The sequence below is a fragment of the Manacus candei genome, unplaced genomic scaffold, assembly GCF_025592945.1.
Source record: "Manacus candei isolate 608988 ecotype Guabito, Panama unplaced genomic scaffold, ASM2559294v1 h1tg000008l, whole genome shotgun sequence".
Taxonomy (NCBI): Eukaryota; Metazoa; Chordata; class Aves; order Passeriformes; family Pipridae; genus Manacus; species Manacus candei.
This window is the reverse complement of record NW_026138056.1, coordinates 6,868,638-6,886,100: the sequence shown is the minus strand read 5'-3', so window position 1 is coordinate 6,886,100 and position 17,463 is coordinate 6,868,638. Positions and strand designations below refer to the sequence as shown.

The 17,463-nt window shown below is 36.7% G+C and overlaps 1 protein-coding gene across 9 annotated transcripts in view; it reads left to right on the top strand.

Moving 5' to 3' along the window:
• Positions 1-17,463, top strand: part of PTPRM (protein tyrosine phosphatase receptor type M) — a 453,290-nt gene that overhangs the window by 257,581 nt on the left and 178,246 nt on the right. For all 9 annotated transcript variants that reach the window (XM_051772753.1, XM_051772744.1, XM_051772735.1 and 6 more), the window contains exons 12-13: positions 15,861-16,134; positions 17,266-17,302. In XM_051772753.1, the coding sequence (XP_051628713.1) occupies positions 15,861-16,134; positions 17,266-17,302 (311 nt within the window). The remainder of the gene's footprint in view (positions 1-15,860; positions 16,135-17,265; positions 17,303-17,463) is intronic.

Below are 17,463 nucleotides of genomic sequence, written 5' to 3'. Positions count from 1 at the left end.
GGCAGGCTCTTGCATGAAGACTGCCACTTTTTTTCCATTACTCTATTCCTTTTAATTCCAGTACAGCATTTTATCCTATTATATACAACTACTCTGAAGATTGTAGAATGATAGCAACATCGTACAGTATTTATTTCAAAACAAATACTTGAATCTGAAAATTATTTAATGCAAATTACACAACACATTCATCCCATGTAGACTTAAAGAACTAGGACTGGCCCTGTCAAGTGGGAGTTGGCCTTCCTATTTCCTTGGGGATACAAGTAAACTGGTCATTTAAACCTTGCTAGATCTATTCTTACCCAGTTTGGGAAGACTTGGTAATAGCTGTTTGTCATATTCTTTAATAAGAAAAATAACTAATTTCTGCTTCTTTGCACCCTGGTTTACACAACAGGATGGAACCAGGTGGAATCTGATGGTTCAGGTGCCATCAACAACTTTGTTGGAGCTGAAAGTGGGTTGTAATGAATCTTTGCACTCAAGTCAGAAGCAGACCTACAGTTTTCAAGCAGTAGTGAGCTTTCTTTCAGTATCAGAAAGTCAGGCATACACTTTCAGAAATGCTACTTCTGATTCTGATAAGATGGGCTGTGTAATCTCACAGATTGTTGCATATTGGTTTGTATGTGTTTAGACCCCTGGAATTTCCTTTTGTTTCTTCCTCATTGATCTGTACTTCAGTACCATTGTACATCAGTATTTTCTTTCTCTGTGACAGATTGAAAAGAAAGGATCAGTCAGCCCTGCCATGGCTTTCAATTTTGAATATTTCTTTTAGATCCCCTCTAACTTCGTTCTTTTCTAGACTAAATCATTTTAGACAGTTTTGCTTTCTTTAATTTCTTTTAATCTGTGACAAGACTTTACTCCTTTTCTCATGCTTTCCTGTTGTTCTATAAATTGGCCTTGGCAACCTGAAAACTGGTGAGTTAAATGGTGTAATATTGGCTTATAAAAGCACCTCTCTTGCCGTACCAAGATACTTTTATCTTCTACTTATGAACTTATCATTTTTCTGTGTTCTTTTTAAAAAGAAATTAAGCAAAGAACATAAAGCTGATTAAGAAGCTTTGAAATAGTCTTTGGATTGTTCCAAGTATCATAAATGTAAATTCATTGGAAGTCTGTTTTCTGGCTCGATACCAAAATATATTGCCAGAGTTTCAGCAACATTTGTTGAAATAGAAAACATTGTTAATAGAGAACATGGTTCTTCAGACAATGAAAATCTTATTTTATGATCTAATGGCATGTTTTAGCCTGCAGTAATAGATAAGATGGCTCAGTTCTTATGATTCACTACTGTGCATGTGATTTCAAGGTCATATTATTTGATTTGGACTAACTTTGGCTCACGGTTGTGTTTGTTTACAGTCTGGTCTCATTCTGTTAAGTCTTTGGTAATGCATCTGAATTCACACTCAGGTAAATTGAACAGATTAACAAAAATGTATCTTTTAAGAATGTATCTTAAAATAATTTATATTCCACTGCCGGCATTTTTTGAAAAACAAAACAAACTGAAAAAAGGCTTTCGAAGATGGTAGAACCACTTCTGCTACAGTTTGGTGCAGAGAAACTGCCAGTGTGACTGAAACAAAGGCTCTTGGAATATACTGCTAATTCTTGTCACCGTGTAAGGTGATCATTTTGCATACTGTGTATGATATCTAACTTTTAATTACAATTGATGTTTCCTTGTGCTTGTTACAAATTTCTAATTACTGAATTGCAATGACATCAAAGAAAAAATGCTCAGATAAAGAAATCTTTAAATTAGTTAAGTCAAAAAAATCAGGAGCAAAAATCTTTCATCTTGACCTAATTTAGTTGAATGTCTATGCCTGATGTGAAGATTAATAACAGGTGGCCTTTTAGGGAGCACTCAGCTTGAGTCTAATGTTCTAGTTGTTCTTTTATTATCCCAAACTTCTATAACTAAAGGATTTTTTTCACTCTACCCTTTGTTCACAATATGGGACTGTAATTGAGTTCATATTTCTCGCCCAACCTTTCAGCTGTAATTAATATTTTATTATATCAGATTTTATCACTAAATAGCCTAGCAGCAGGGTATTGAGCCACACATGCACTCCCACACATGCGTGCACACACAGAAGCGATAGTGACTTATTGATGCCAAGCAAGTTCCATGCAATGAGTTGTGGTTGAGAGAATACAAAATACGTGCATGGTACTCAGCTGATATTTCACAGCAATTTAGGGCTGATCCTATTTTGATCAAGCCAGGACAAAGAGAAATTAAAGTTACAAGACTGAAATGCTCAGTGTTGTGTTATTGTATCAGACATGTGGTATGGTGGTGGGGGGAAACAGTTTTCCACTTGCAGTTATAAAATGGTAAAACCCCAGGGGGTGGTGACCCTTGAAGTTTTGAGGTTCTACCCAATGAGCGCTTCTGCAAAATGTAAACATATCATAAGCAGAACGGAAGAGAAGGTTAGTTGTAGTTGTTGTAGGAGAAGTAGCCATGTTGTGAAGCCACCAGGAGAAACAGCAGGAGCCCCCACTGGGGGCTGGGCCCCCCCAGCCACCGGCAGGGAGGCTACAGAGACTTGGAACAGTGTTAAACTGGACTGTGTATCTGTAGCTATGAGCTGGGGGATGTTTCTCCACTGTGAGCCGCAGCAAGAGATACTGAAAAGCAGCGGCAGAGACAGCATTGAACAGAGGCTATGGCTAAAAGCCAACAGATAAGAACTGAACCAGAGAAGCAGCAGCAAACATCATGCAACCAAAGAAGACACAGAGTTGTATGAGAGAGCCGAGAGAGAGAGAGAGAGCAGCAGCAGAGAGAGAGGAAGTTGGGGTAAGAACTGAAATAAAACCCCATACCCCTCTGAGACCTCCAAGAAAGGAGGAAGATGATAAACTCTTACTTGAAAGAGCCTTGAAGTGCTACAACACTGCAGAAAGAGCTGTAAAGCTCAGAAGGAATGCAGAGGGGGTGACCTTGCCCCCCCCGCTGCTTGAGACAGAGCACAGAGCTCTGTAGGGAACTTGAATCCCCTGAAGATAAGGACCGTCACGAAGACCCCTGTGCTTCGTGATATGACGTGGTGATAGCGCCCTTTGTCCTGGGAAACGCAGCCCACGGAAGAAGACCCTCTTTTGAAGACGAGTGGCCAAGGGGCTTGGATACCCCTCGTGTGTACTGGCAGAGATCCAGCTGCTGCATGAGAAGAAGAACGAAACAAATAGACCTGCTACCCTAGAGATATTGCTCCTCTGAAAGTGGAAAGGGATCTTTCCTTCTTCCCTCCTGGACTTTTATTTGGAGGGGAGAAGAGATTTGATCCATTGTAAATACTTTTATGTCATGGTAGAGATAGTTAAGATTGTATATAATGTATTGTAGTATTTATTTGTACAGTCATTGTAATATATATTCCCTTTCCCCCATTTTGAATCTCATGTGGTGTCTGGAAACCATCTCACACTGGGTTGAGATGTGGGAGGGGGTTTGGACTAGGGAATTAGATTTTGAGGCTCTCAGACCATGACAGGTATCTAACAAATATGGTTTGTGCAAGACCAGCTATTAACTGTTTTCATTATTGTATTTCATGAGCAAGACCAGTTTAGGTCATATGCTTTTTGTACTAAGAGTTACACACTGTTCCCTGAGCTGTACTAAGCACAAACACCTCCACAGCATGACAGATGTAAAAATGAGAGCATTTAAGTTGATTTGCTATTTGTTCTTTAAACTGGAATAAACCTAAATGCTTTCCTTTCACTGCACTGTTTACCGAGGTGGGGTGGGAGTGGGAGAGTTGTTACTCTAAGCTATTCTGATGGAAATAAGGTGTTTTTAATAAAAATTTTGAAAGATGGAGGAAGTCTTATCATATAAATAACTATAAACAAGATTGGAGAGAAATGTTTCATAAACCTAGATAACTTTGATGATCGGTGGTTTTCATTATGAAAGCTTCCCACGTAATTTGTGACTAGCTGGCATTCCTGTTCTTGACAGGATTTTACAGAAGTTTTCCTCCCCCTCTCCCTCTCTCCTTTTTTAACTCTGCTTCCTTCTCTCTCCCCACCTTCCTCTCACCCTCTTCCTCTTTCCCTCACTGTTTTGCATAGATGATTGCTGAAAAAAGTACTCAGATTAAGGCAGATCACCTGCGGGGTAGTGTAGAAGTCCTGTACTTGAAGTGGTTTATTAATTCTTTGATATCAGCAGAAATAACCTCTTGAAATCTACAACTGCAACTTTTCTTTTTTTTTTTAATAATTTTTATTTGTTTGTACACAACGAAGACGGTTAGGAAATGAGTGGACCCCTCTTAGCAGAGGGAGAGCTCTATTGCAGAGATGAAGAGGAGGGAAGACTTTCAGATGGTCAGGAGAGGAACTGCAGTGTGTTTCTGGTTACAGAAAACCCATAATCTTGCAGTGGTGGAAGGATGGCCTAGAAGATACAACACTGGGGTTCGATGCAGATGGGAGCACAGTTTTATTTCTGATGCAGATAGGGACAGTCCGTGCAACTTTTTGCAAATCAATATATCATACTTTCTCCATTCCTATCTCTGCAGTTAAAATAAATGGAAATAGCCTTTTCCTCTTTAAAGAAAAAAGAGGAAAACATATCTATGTATGATTGTGACCAACTTCTCAATGGTGAGGAGTGCCATAATAAGCAACTATCTGTATAGCTGACTCTCTAAAGACAATTTTTTTTTTAATTCAGTTTTTCCATGTTGACCACTGGAAGATCTGAGAATAGTGGCTTTGTGGACTATTTTGTGGAATTAGTATCCTCACAATCTGTCCGTGATTTGCATTCATTTTAAAGCCATGTTGTGAGCAGACTATAAAGAAAGCAGGAGGCATCCCTATTTTATGCTTCTCTGTAGTGAAGTCAGTCTCAAATCCCTGGCGAATCTGAAGCTTTAGGTTAGTTCAGTTTAGACCAGCATCATTTAAGTTAGTGATATTGCTGCTTGGGTTTAAATTAAGAGCATAAAGCCTTGTGGAGTAAGATCAATAGTATCTGCTGCCTAGAGGGACTGAGTCCTTACTCAGTAGGAATAAAACTTTTCAGTGGTAAAATGAAGAAAGGGAGTGCTGTTTCACTTGTGTGTGCTATATTACATATCTAGGAGCAGAATTAAACTTTCTGGAACATAACTAAGTTAAAGTTTACACCTGATTCCTGGTTTCCTAAGAAAGAAAGTCTTAAGTATCACCCTGTTCAACTGCCTGTATGTTCCTTTCTTCCCTTATTAACATTGGACCTCTTAGAAATTTTCAAGCACATATGAAATAATTGAATGTTGCATAAATAGTAAGTTTCTCATGTATTTTGGAATCTCTATGAAAGACCCAGATTAGCATCTGAAGGATGGGCTATGTTAGTTAGTTAGTTGGTTCAGTTCATTTGGTCCCCTTGTAGAGAGCTACAATTCACATACCAGCAAGCCTGTATGTAGCCCAGAAACAGCCGCAGCGTGTGTTGCCTCTTTCCCAGCGAGTTTTTGGGAGATATTAAAAGGAGCTGAGCGTACTGAGGGTGGGAGCTGGGTATCACAGATGACGTGTGGAATATAAAATGAGATTAACGGCATGTTCTTGGGTACACATTCTGAACTTCTTCCTGTAAAGCTTGTAGCGGCTTAGTCTATTTATAAGGCTTTGAAGCATCTTCCGTTTCAAATGGCATTTAAAAAACCCAGTACATGATCAATGTAAGTGGGATGGTGTCCCATATACATGAAAGAGTTGTCAGCAGAGACATTTTATGTTTGCCAAAAATGTACTGGTGGCATACCTATCGGAAAGACTGTAAGCTTATGTTTACCAGATTTATTTATGGAAGAAGCCAAATATCAGTTGATAGTACAATTTAAAAAAATACTGACTAGACCACAGTGAGTGTAAAGAGATCTTGTAGCAGTCATTCTTGGATAATAATGCCAATCTTACAAAAGTATATAACATGATTTCACAACCATATTATGAAATAAAGTAATTTAATAAATTATGCACAATTTGTTTGTAAAAGGTGTTTTATTTTGTAATATTGCTGTGAAATCAAGCACCTTTTACAAGTATGTTGCATCTAATTTATAAAAAACAGCTGACTGTAAGTTGTTAAAAAATGCTTTGTTTAAAGTGTAACTATGTTAGATAGACTTCATTTTTATTTTATCTTACCTACTATTACTTTTTATTTCACTTCTTGATTACCAAACATGATGATACATCTCCAGCTGTTTTCAGTACATTATGTGTTCTTTTATTTTCCTTTTATTTTCTTCTCTTCTCTACATTCCTACCTTGTGTGGTCTTTCATATTCTTGAGTGTTTCAATCGTTTTCTAGTTCTGTTTGCTCTATTTTTTTCTCTTTTCAGATGCACAGTTACTTACTGCAAACTAAAACTGTGTCCTTACAACACCTTCATTGTAAACATTTCTTTTTTTTTTCTGAAACAAGCAAACAAACAAAACAAAACAAAAAACTCAGCCAAAAAACACTGCCAAATCTCTAGTGCCTTTCTTAGCTTGTCACTTGCAGTCTGTATTTAGTAGATCTCACTGGTACAGTATGGAGCACATTGGGGAAGATCTGTAGTCAAAGATGTCTTTTGCTTGTCCAGATAACACACAATTAATACCTGAAAGAATTTCTGAATATAGAGCCAAATGCTCTCTTGTATTATATTACTGACATCTCTAGAAAGCTTCTTTGAACTCAGTGTGAAACAATACTGTTATAAGTAGGTTTATTTTTTTTTTCTTTTTTTACTCACTTTGTTCCATGCAGGTCTACAGAGTATTTACAAAAATTTTATGTTTTCTTGACATTTTTGAGTTTGACAAAAATAGAACCAAATACATAAATTAATAATATTAAGTATGGAGAGCAGAAGCCACAGAGAAGTTAAAAATATTCAGAAAAAGTATGTATCTTATCATAGGGGTTTTTTGTGGCCTGCAGTATTTTAGAACAATTATTTTTTCAGCAGAAGAAACAATAATTAAAAACCTTCAAAATGACAAAGGGATGTATATAGAAAAAAAGAGAGATAGAATTATGTGGTTATTTCTAAGTACGCAGAGTTGCTAATACATTGTGTCTGATCAAATTGATCATATCACTGTAGAGTAGTACTCAGTCCCTTGGAAAATGAGTGTTCAGGATTAAGGAATTTCAGGTGTAGAAGTGTATTTAACAGTTGTGAAGACATAGTTGCATCTTTTTTGTTTATGGCAATTAAGGCAGTCACTTAACACTTGTAAACCAGTGTGGTAATACCACAGCCAAGGCTTAACTGGGCACTGGTATTTAAATAAGTAGAAATAATTTAATAATGGGGCTGTATAACGAGGGAGAAAAAAAATACAATTTCTTCAAAATTTATCAAGGATTAGAGGGGTTGGGAGTGTTGAGAGAACAGTTTTGATGCCCTTGCCAGTTCACAAATCTCAGTTAACAACAGAGTAGCCTCTTGTGCTACAGTTACTGTTGGCATTATGTTTAACCACCACTTATATATGTGTTGGGCAAATGGTTCTTATAAATTTTAATATGCTGTTTCAATGATAAATTAATACTTCTTTTGAATAAGGGTAGGTTAGCAAATGTATTGAATTTATTGATTTTTTGCAAAGGACTGGCCAGAGTTAAAACTGCAGTCCATCAGTACACTATACGCTGTAAAACAGAATACAGATTATCTACTACTACTTACACGTTGGAAATCTTTTATTGTCCTGCTAAATAGCAAAGTATCAAAGTAATTTTTAAAAGGATTTTTTACTCTCTCTCTCCTTCTCTGATTCACTCACTAACAAAACAAAACTGTATTTTGAATTATCATTTGAATCTAAAAGCAGAGACATTTCAGAAACATTTTGTGAATGGTGTGTGGTTGTCTGCAATTACAAGGCTCTGCCTCTGGCCACTGGACTGTGCATCATTGTCTCCTTTTCCTTGCAGTTTTTCTTCTAAGAATTTTTGGAGCCAAGGCTCTGATGTGTCCCTTAGTTCCTAGAGAGTCTAGATTTGCATTAAGAGAAGTTTATCAGTTCTTCTGTGTTTGGAAAAAGCATTTGAATCTATGATGAACTTATAGTGGGTGTTGAATTACCACTTTCAGACCTTATTTGACTTTTCTAAAATTAAGGTATTATGTAGCAAATGTTTTTTGTCTCAAGGGAACTGAACCTGGCTTTGTATCCTCCTGTAGTAACTGTCCTTGGAGAAAAGAACAAGCATAATATCTTTAACTTCCAGTGAAATAATGCTTCCCATTTGAAAAATCGTTCAGGATTTCTTGTATAAATCTATAGGAATGGTAAGGAGAGGTTTGCTTGGATGTGTTTTTCCCAGAAAATCCCCTTTGTAAATACTGACTTTTAAGGTTTTGAGACTGTCCATACAAAGGAGTTGGGCAGTCACAGAGCAGCTTGGGACTTTTACATTAAAAACCAGATACTGTTCCCCGATGGACTTGGGTCTGTGAAGATAAAGCTTATTATGACACCTGAGAGTTTACATTTGGCAGTACCTCTAGAGACTGAACCTAGGCTGTCTTATCTCCTCCTTTACAGCTGTTTAAGTATTTCTACTTTGATTGATCTGAGAAATACAGCTTCTTGCATGACAATGGAGGTGCTGTATAATACTAGTCTCTCTTGTGTTCACTCCAGGTCTGATTCAGAAAAATTTCTTCAGTTTGACTTTTCCCCATGGGCTGGAAATTTCAGATGCCAGTAATAGTGTTTCCTTAGAATAAAGACAGACCCTGCCTTGGAAAATCTAACCAGACTTATCTCTTGACCTGCAAAGCTAGTAAATAAAACCAGGTGTGGAAGTAGAATCATTCCACTCAAGTTTCAACAAGCTGATAGCACAAAGTATTTTATTAGTCCCTTTCCTACATTTGTAGGAAACAACTGTCCTGCAGAGTTAGAAACCTGCCAAAGATTGTGGAGCTTTTGTTTACATAAAACCTCCCGATGCCAAGTAAAGATGCAAAGAAAAAGTTAAAAGCATTTAAGACTCCCTTCACTCACACAAAGAAATAGGCAGTACACTTCTAAACACCGGTATGTCAAGTGCTTAAATGTGAACAGTTGGACAAATTTTGATTACTTCTGTGTTGTGCTAATATTATTTATAGCATAACCTAGTTCCCCTTTTTCCCTCTTTATAAATTACATAGTAATATATTACTTTAATAATGCTTATATTGTTGTTGTCCTCGGTATAGCAGCATTAATTTGGAGGTTTTGTTTGGTCTGCTTGGTTTTCTTTACTGTAAACTCTATATTTTCATTTCTGAACATTATGTTCCTACAAGGGATTTTTTTTAGGCTTCTTCACTTTTTTATCATTTTAGCAGTTATAGTGTGCAATGCTGTATTTTGCAAAAAACCCAGAATATCTCTGATCTCCCAGATAAAATGTTCCTGAAATAGAGGGAGCTACCTTGATCAGCGTTCTCCATCATTAGTGGGCGTACTCACTTGTCCTACTGCTAATCAAAACTCCCTGGTCTTACTTCTGCTCCATAGCTGAACAGTGTGTGCTTCCCTCTCTGATAAAATATGCAAAATTCTGCAGTGGTCACAGGGACAGGACAGCCATTCAGCTGGTTCTCTGGCTTCACATCTGTACTGGAAATGACTGTACACAGAGTATATTTAATTCACTATATATTAGGTGTTGCTAGAACTCCTGACCACTGGAAAAACCTGTGTAGCTGTGATGGTGATACACCTGATAAATGAGGGATTGTTTATCACTTTTATTTAATGCCCCCTATAATAAATACACAGACTCTTGCACAGTAGGAGGAGAGTTAGTGGTAATTTCTTGTAGCCTTCTTCTATTTGCCTGCTAACTGTAAATTATTAATATTTGTCCTTTAAAGAGTAATTTCCCTCTTCCATTTCAAGATGTGATTTACATATAATTTCTAGTACTATAAAATTGTAAGTTATAGGATGAATTACAAGAATCTAGTGAAATATAAGGGCAGGAAGAAGTAGATCAAAATCTCCAATCTTAATTCATATAAATATGTTACGACTGTCTCAGAGTCAACTGATGACAGAGATGAAGAGGAAGTTATGTTGCATATTGTATAGAAAAAAATTTCTGAAGATTATATTCTTTTCCAGAAGCAGTGTTAGGTAATAAACCTGCATCACACTTGATGAGCAAAGATGTATGAAGCTTTAGAAGCAAAACATTGACAAAACAATATATATTTTAAAAGAACTTATGTCTTAAATGGCAGTACCACAGACGAATTTTCAGGGTCTACAGAAGTATTGCTGAAACGGTGGGGACCCTATAGACTGTTATGGTTTGAGCAATTATGGACATGAACCTGAGATAACAGGGTGGGGTTTGGGTTTTTTAATTTACCTTTTATTGGAACTAGTATTTTAATAGAAGAATGCAGTAAAGTGATTTTAGCATACAGATAAATAGGATTATGAGAATGAGTAACTGAAATAATGGTCAAGTTGTAGATTAAAGGTCATTCTATTGTTTGAATCTGTTAGCATAAAACAAAGCAAGCATGCAAGTCAAGATACAGAAATAAATCTATAAAAAGTACGAGTTATATATATTTATAATAAAGCATGAGAATAAGAAGATACTTACTGCAATGAGCAGAAAACTTCAAATTAGGCTCAAGTGTCACCGTAACAGTCTGCAAAACAGTTTACACAGCTGACCAGGGCACTCTTAGTGGAGCTTAAGAGCTTTGCAGGCTTTGTACATTTCCTAGGGGAAAAAAAACACCTTTTTTCAAGGAAAATAAGAGAGAAGGTCTTGAAAAGTTTTTAGTTTTGAACAGTTGAAGCAGGCCAGAGGGAATAAGAAAGTTTCCTATTCTCATTTTACAGCTAGAGATCTGAGGCCCAAAATACTGAATTGACTGGCCTAGGATCACACACAGCAGTTGTATTAAGACTAGTAAATAACTTCAGATCGTCTTAGTCTATATTCAGTTCTTTCTGTAAAAGAAATTTTAAAAAATTCTCTATTGCTTCAGTTGTGTGAAGCATCAAGACTGTTTTAGAGAGACAAAATTTAACTGACATTTCAACTATTAAGTAATCAAGCTTGTTTTCCTTTTGCTTATGATTTGGAATTACTTTTGGTGGAGGTATAATTATAGATTCCTAAATTTCAAGAAATAAATGCGTAGATTGTACATGTTAAGGACTCCTCTATGAAGAATCTTGAAGTCCATGCTTGTATCCAGTGGGTCCTCCTTGGAAAGTTTTTTTGTAACTTTGGATGAGACTTTGATTAATTAAAATTTGATTTACTGCATTCCAGTAACATGGAATAATTTCCAGATTCAGGAATTTACTGAAATCCATCCTTTTGTGTACTTCAGAATAGATATATGCTTAAATCTTCTTTTAAATTTTTTGAATGGTTTGGTTCATTTGTCTAAATATTCTGAGCATCTGTTATTACTGTGTTAACATGTTTTCTTCTTTCATGTCACTTTTTAACTCTGAAAAAAATAGTATATTTATCAGACATTGGCATACCATTTCAATTTAAGCAATCCAATTTTAATAAGTATTTTAGAAGCCTGCTATGTCTAATTTCTAACAAAACTTAAAGCTATTATAGTCAGATCTGTATCTCTGCGTAATCATTTACATTTGGAACTGGTTTGGAATTCTTAAAATAAAAAGTAGCTTAAATATTACATAATTTTTTTTCCTTTTCCCCTACACCATTTTAATCCTCAAATTTGAGATATTTGAATCCTAGGTTAAAAATAATTCCCATATGTTCCCTTCTCAAAGCAACAATAAATTTCAGTCAATATAAAAATAGAAATTGTATTTTTTTCCAAGGCATGGAAATTCTATAGTAGAACTGCATAATGTGAATTATACTTAAATTACATTTCTCTCCTTCAGAAAGATCAGTCTAAATTCTACCAATAGGCAATATGCTTTTGGCACCTTTCACTACACTGTAGATTTTCTTTTTTGGATTACAGATAGGAAAACGTTATTCTCTGAATTGCAGAGGTGTGGAAAAGGAATAATGCAACTTCAAACAAGCAGGAAATCTGACTAATACCTAAGAGGAATAATAGAATCTTGGTGCAGTGCTAGCTCAATTCACTAAGTTTGAATCCTTTTCAGAGGATGCAGTTCAGCTCCTACATATTAAAGAAAGCAATGTTAATAGTAAGAATTATAAAAAGCTTTTGGATTATAATTGTAATTGGGGTAATTTTTTAAAATTCATTAGCAAGATGATCTCATTTTTACAAATGTAAAAAGTATCACTCATAAAATTCTGTCAGGTTTCCATTGACCCAGGTGCTCATAATGTGTTCATTTACATGAGGGAAACAGCAGTGTGTGGAAATTGGCCAGCAGATAGGATTTAGTTATTTTTCATTAGCACTTGGACTTTGATGAAGGGGAACAGAAAAGAGCTGTTTGACCTTTCAGTGCTTAAATTATTAAAGAGCAAATAGATTTGAGGTCTAGATGCTTGCAAATCTAATTTGTCTGTGGAGTAAGGATTAAAAGACATTTTGAGTTTGAAATTGCTCCATTCAACTTACTTCTTTCTTTAAAGTATCTGAGAATGAATAGATGGCAGGCATTTAAAATGTATACAAAGAGTAGTGCATGTAGTATAACTAAACACAGATTTCCCACAGGAAAAGGAGCATTTTAATGACATATTTGTTTCTAAAGTATCTACAATCTTTTGCTTTATTCACTGAGTGAAAAATGAATAGAATCCTCGTTTCAACCAGTACAGAAACAGATCATATTACCTCATCTGGTCTGAGGTCCCTTTTGTATTCAATCCTGGTACAATAGAAAGGTAACAGTGCTCTCCTAAGGTGGCAGCCAGGTAACTTAGCTTAGTATCCATCATGCTTTAGTGAAACTGAGGGATTCTTATATTTGCTGCCGTATTAGGCGAGTGTATCCAGCTTGACTGCCTTGCAAGAATAAATGTTTACATCACCTTCTACTTTTTTTTTCCAATACTCCATTTAAATTCTCAATTGGTATTTATTGTAGATTCACTGTAAATTAGTAGTTAGAGGAGGCAACATGCTGTCTTCAAAGTAGTTTGGAATCCCAGTTCTAAGCAACTGTTTTGTTCTAGAAAATTAATTTCTAAAATCATGTTAAATATTGATTTGGAAGAGAAAAACAAGATTGTGATATAGATATTTCATGACTAGTTTTTTTACAAATCAGTTCTCACAGGATCAAAGAAAGGTTGCTGTGTGTTGACCTTCATTTACTACTCAGCATGGAATTAATCAACTAATGAAAATCTTTCTGCTTGATATGAAGAATTCATTGCACAGAGCTGCAAAATGTACAGACAGTGGCCTTAAAGTGGACCCTCAAGACATTTCTCTGTCTCCCTGGCTATACTAAATTTATGCATTGTTAGATTTCTGAGTGGAATTCAGTATCAGATTTAAACATTTAAGTTTAGGTGCCCACTTACAGATGTCTACATGTGAGCTGAGCATTTAGTTATTATAGTCAGTGGAGCCTGGGAAGCAATTAAGTTGACCTAAAAGTAGACACCTTCTGCCTGCTCAGTTCTTTAGGATATGTAGATCTGTATATGTGTAGGTATCTTCATGAAGACAGTTAGATTTGAGTGTGTTAACATTAAACTAAAGCTCCACTGTGGTGAAAGTCTGCATCAGACAGAAGAAGAGGTATTTAAACATTCTTAGTGTTAACTTTCTGGGCATTTTTTGTCAGCATAGAAGGCAGCATCTCCTCCTGCAGATGTTAGATCTCAAAATCATAGTTAACAGGGGCTGTGGCACAGGGTCACTAAGTCTGGTAAAAAGACAGTGAGATGGAGAGATTTTCTGCCTGTTTGTGATATTAACTATGAAGACTCTGCAAACCCAGCATTGTGGTGTCAGAGAACCATAGAATGGTTTGCACTGGAAAGGACCTTTAAAGATCATCTAGTCTGACCCCCTGGTGTGGGCAGGGACACCTTCCACTAGACCACATTACTTAGTCCCATTGATGGGACATCATTCAAGCACACAGCATTATCTAAACATGCAAAGGCAGCTCCAGTGTAGGAGCAGTATGTTAGTCTGGTTGGGTGCTAAGTGAGTAAGGCTCGGGAGAGTGCAAAAGCTGGAGAGCTCTATGCTAGCACCCAAAGGAGCTTGAGTCTAGCACTGCCCCAGCAGGTGCAGGAGCTCACTAGTTGTGAGGTGGGTTGGTGACTGCACAAAGTCATCTCTTATTTCTAAACAAGATTTGCCTTTAGAAGGGGAATAGCCATAGCTGTGCAGTGATATGACTAAGCCATATCACTGGGACAAGACTGAGACAGACATGCAGAGGCTCAGCCCAAGTGTCTCTGTACTTTGGGCAGAGTCTTCTGCCTCAAGCTGCACCAGGGGTGGTTTAGGTTGGACATAGGAAGAAATTCTTCACAGAAGGGGTGATTAGATATTGGAATGGGCTGCCCAGGGAGGTGATGGAGTCACTGTCCCTGGTGGTGTTTAAGGAAAGGCTGGACTGTTTAGGAAAAGGCTGGCTGTGGCACTCAGTGCCATGGTCTAGTTGACATGGTGGTGTTTGATCATAGGTTGGACTCAATGAGCTCAGAAGTCTTTTCCAACCTAATTGAGTCTGTGATTCTATAAACACAATCCTCTACCTACAGATGATGGAATGGGAACATGTCAGAAGACTGTGTGGATATTTCGTCTTTAAGAAACTTAACCTACCCAGAGATTGTACCTTTTCTGAACTATCGACTTCAAAGATCATAAATTGTTATTGGATTTGGATGATATGCAAAACTGTGGACACATTGCCACTTTAACATCAATTATCTAGACTAACTTGCTTACTGGGATTCAAGATTCCAGAAGACAAATACTGATTAAGAATCACTGGTCCCCAGTGAAGCAATAAACTTGCAAGCCAGCCCTCTTTGGAGACATGGACTTCCCACTTCGCAAATTTAAAAGCACCGACTCAGTCTTTTTCAGCAACTGCAAGGGTATAATGATTACAGTTTGCATATACAGCAGAAATTGCAATTTCTTTGTTCCTGCTTCAATGTCCATAGCACCTTTACAGTGGAGAGAGATGGACCATTCTCTCTGGGTCCCAGTACAGCGAAGACTGCAAGCGCAAACTGAATTGCTTTGCAGAATACAGAAACACTTAAAAATATGGTTATCTGTAGGAGTGTGTAAAAGTTATTCTCTGAGTGAGAATAACTTCCATCAAAAAGTGTTCTATTCTTGCTCAGCAATAGTCAACATACTAGTGAAACTTTACTCTGTGTGTGCTTTTATAAATAGTTATAATGTCAACGGTTAAGCAAATGCTGTTCCCTGTGTCTTTGTAATTTATTTATTCATTTTTACTTAGTACTAACTTCATTTCATTTAGATAGGATAAAAAGGGTGGAGAATGGAATCTATAGCTTTATACTTACTTTGGAGAACAAAATAATATTTAATTCCACATTTTAGCACTAATTAAGCACACGTTTTCTGTACAAGAGGTTGAACAAGAAAATGTTCTGTCATCCATTGTATGAAAAGCTGTGGTGTGTATGGCTAATTTTGTTTTTCCAAAACAAACTGAATTTGTTTGCAAGTATATATCTATTCCAGAAATGTATACACCTCAATATCAAAATGACACTTTCTTCTTGCGTTCTTTGCTTTTAACAGTTCTTTTTTTCCCATAAATGTTGTATTATGGTTTCAGAATGAATTGATTACCCATGTCTTAAAATAACCAGTGTGTTTCTTTTGTTCTTTCCTCTCTACATTCTTAGTGTCTATCAAATAGTTGTTGAAGAAGAACGCCCACGGAGGACCAAAAAGACAACTGAAATCCTCAAGTGCTACCCAGTGCCCATTCATTTCCAGAATGCCTCACTCTTGAATTCCCAGTACTACTTTGCTGCGGAGATTCCAGCCAATGGTTTACAAGCTGCTCAACCTTTTACTATTGGTGATAACAAAACCTACAGTGGTTTCTGGAACACTCCTCTTCTTCCTCATAAGAGCTACAGCATCTATTTTCAAGCTGCTAGCAGAGCCAATGGGGTAAGTCTTGTGACAGGCGTGATTTTATTCAGTATTTGTGTGTAAATAAATGATTGGCACCAACTAGCAAGATTCCCAATTTAGTTGCTAATGAGAAAATGAAGTAACCGTGAAATTTAACGCAGAGTTTAAAAAATAGCGGTTTTCCTAACACAGCATTGCTTAATGATTAAAAGTTATAGGAAAGAGGAGGGGAAAACAGCACATTTTGTCAGTAGTGAGCAGGCAAAGTAGTATGTTAACATTCTGTCTTATTATCTAAAAGCTGTCCAGTGACCATGTTTGACTGGCGTTTTTTCTTCCTTTTTGTTTGTTTTTGGTTTTTTTTACTTTGAACAAGAGAATGTTGTGATTTTTTTTTTAAGTTTAAGCCAAACTTGATTGTGGGTTTTAGCACATCTGTCTTGGCATGTCCAGTCCTATTACCTTAATTTCTAATGCCTTGAACTCTCATTTTCTCGTTTGGTTGCCCTGATTGAATTAGAATCCACTTCTTTTGTCCCTTTCTCCAAACGGTAAAAGAAAAAGGGGTAGATGGAACTGAAAAGAAAAGTGTGTAAAAAGATCTTCACAGATCATGTTTCTTCTGACTAATTCTTCCTGGAATTGTTTTTCATTTCCTGGACAGACCTACTCAGAACCCTTCAACTCTTGATAAGCTTTGGCTGTCTGTGCTGACAGCCTGGAAATGTTTTCTGCCAGAAACCATAATGGTCCCTCTTTCACAGTGCACTGACAGTGCAGAAATGTGAAACACCATTGATTATTTTTTCTTTCCAAAATTGTCTCGCATGATGCCTCAAAATATACTATCTGTAAGAAAAAGAAAAATTTCTCAAAGTCATTACGTTACCAAAGTTAAAAGCTGAACACTTGCCTGTGCTGTTGTGAATATCTTTCACGTATTTTCTACTTTTAGAGGAATATTAAGTGAAATGTTTGTGTACCATACCCCAAGCAGTGTTTCTCCCTATTATGAACACACTTTGGAGTTACCTAATAAGCAGTTAAATATGTAATGAGGCACATTCTTCTCTGACATTTTATCGGTACTTTTAAGAATAGAATCGTGGATGATTTTCTCTGCTTAGAAACACAAGGTGTGACCTTTTTCCTCTTTATTTGACACAGGAAACCAAAATCGACTGCGTCAGGGTAGCCACAAAAGGTATGTTCGTATTATGTCATGTGTTCTGTACTTCAGCTTGCTGACCTTCTCCTCACATGGTCCTTGCAACCTTCCAGAAGAGTTTATATTGCTCAAAGGCATCACTAAACCTATTACAGAATTTTCAAAGAATCATTTGCGTTTCTAGCTGGGATTTAGGA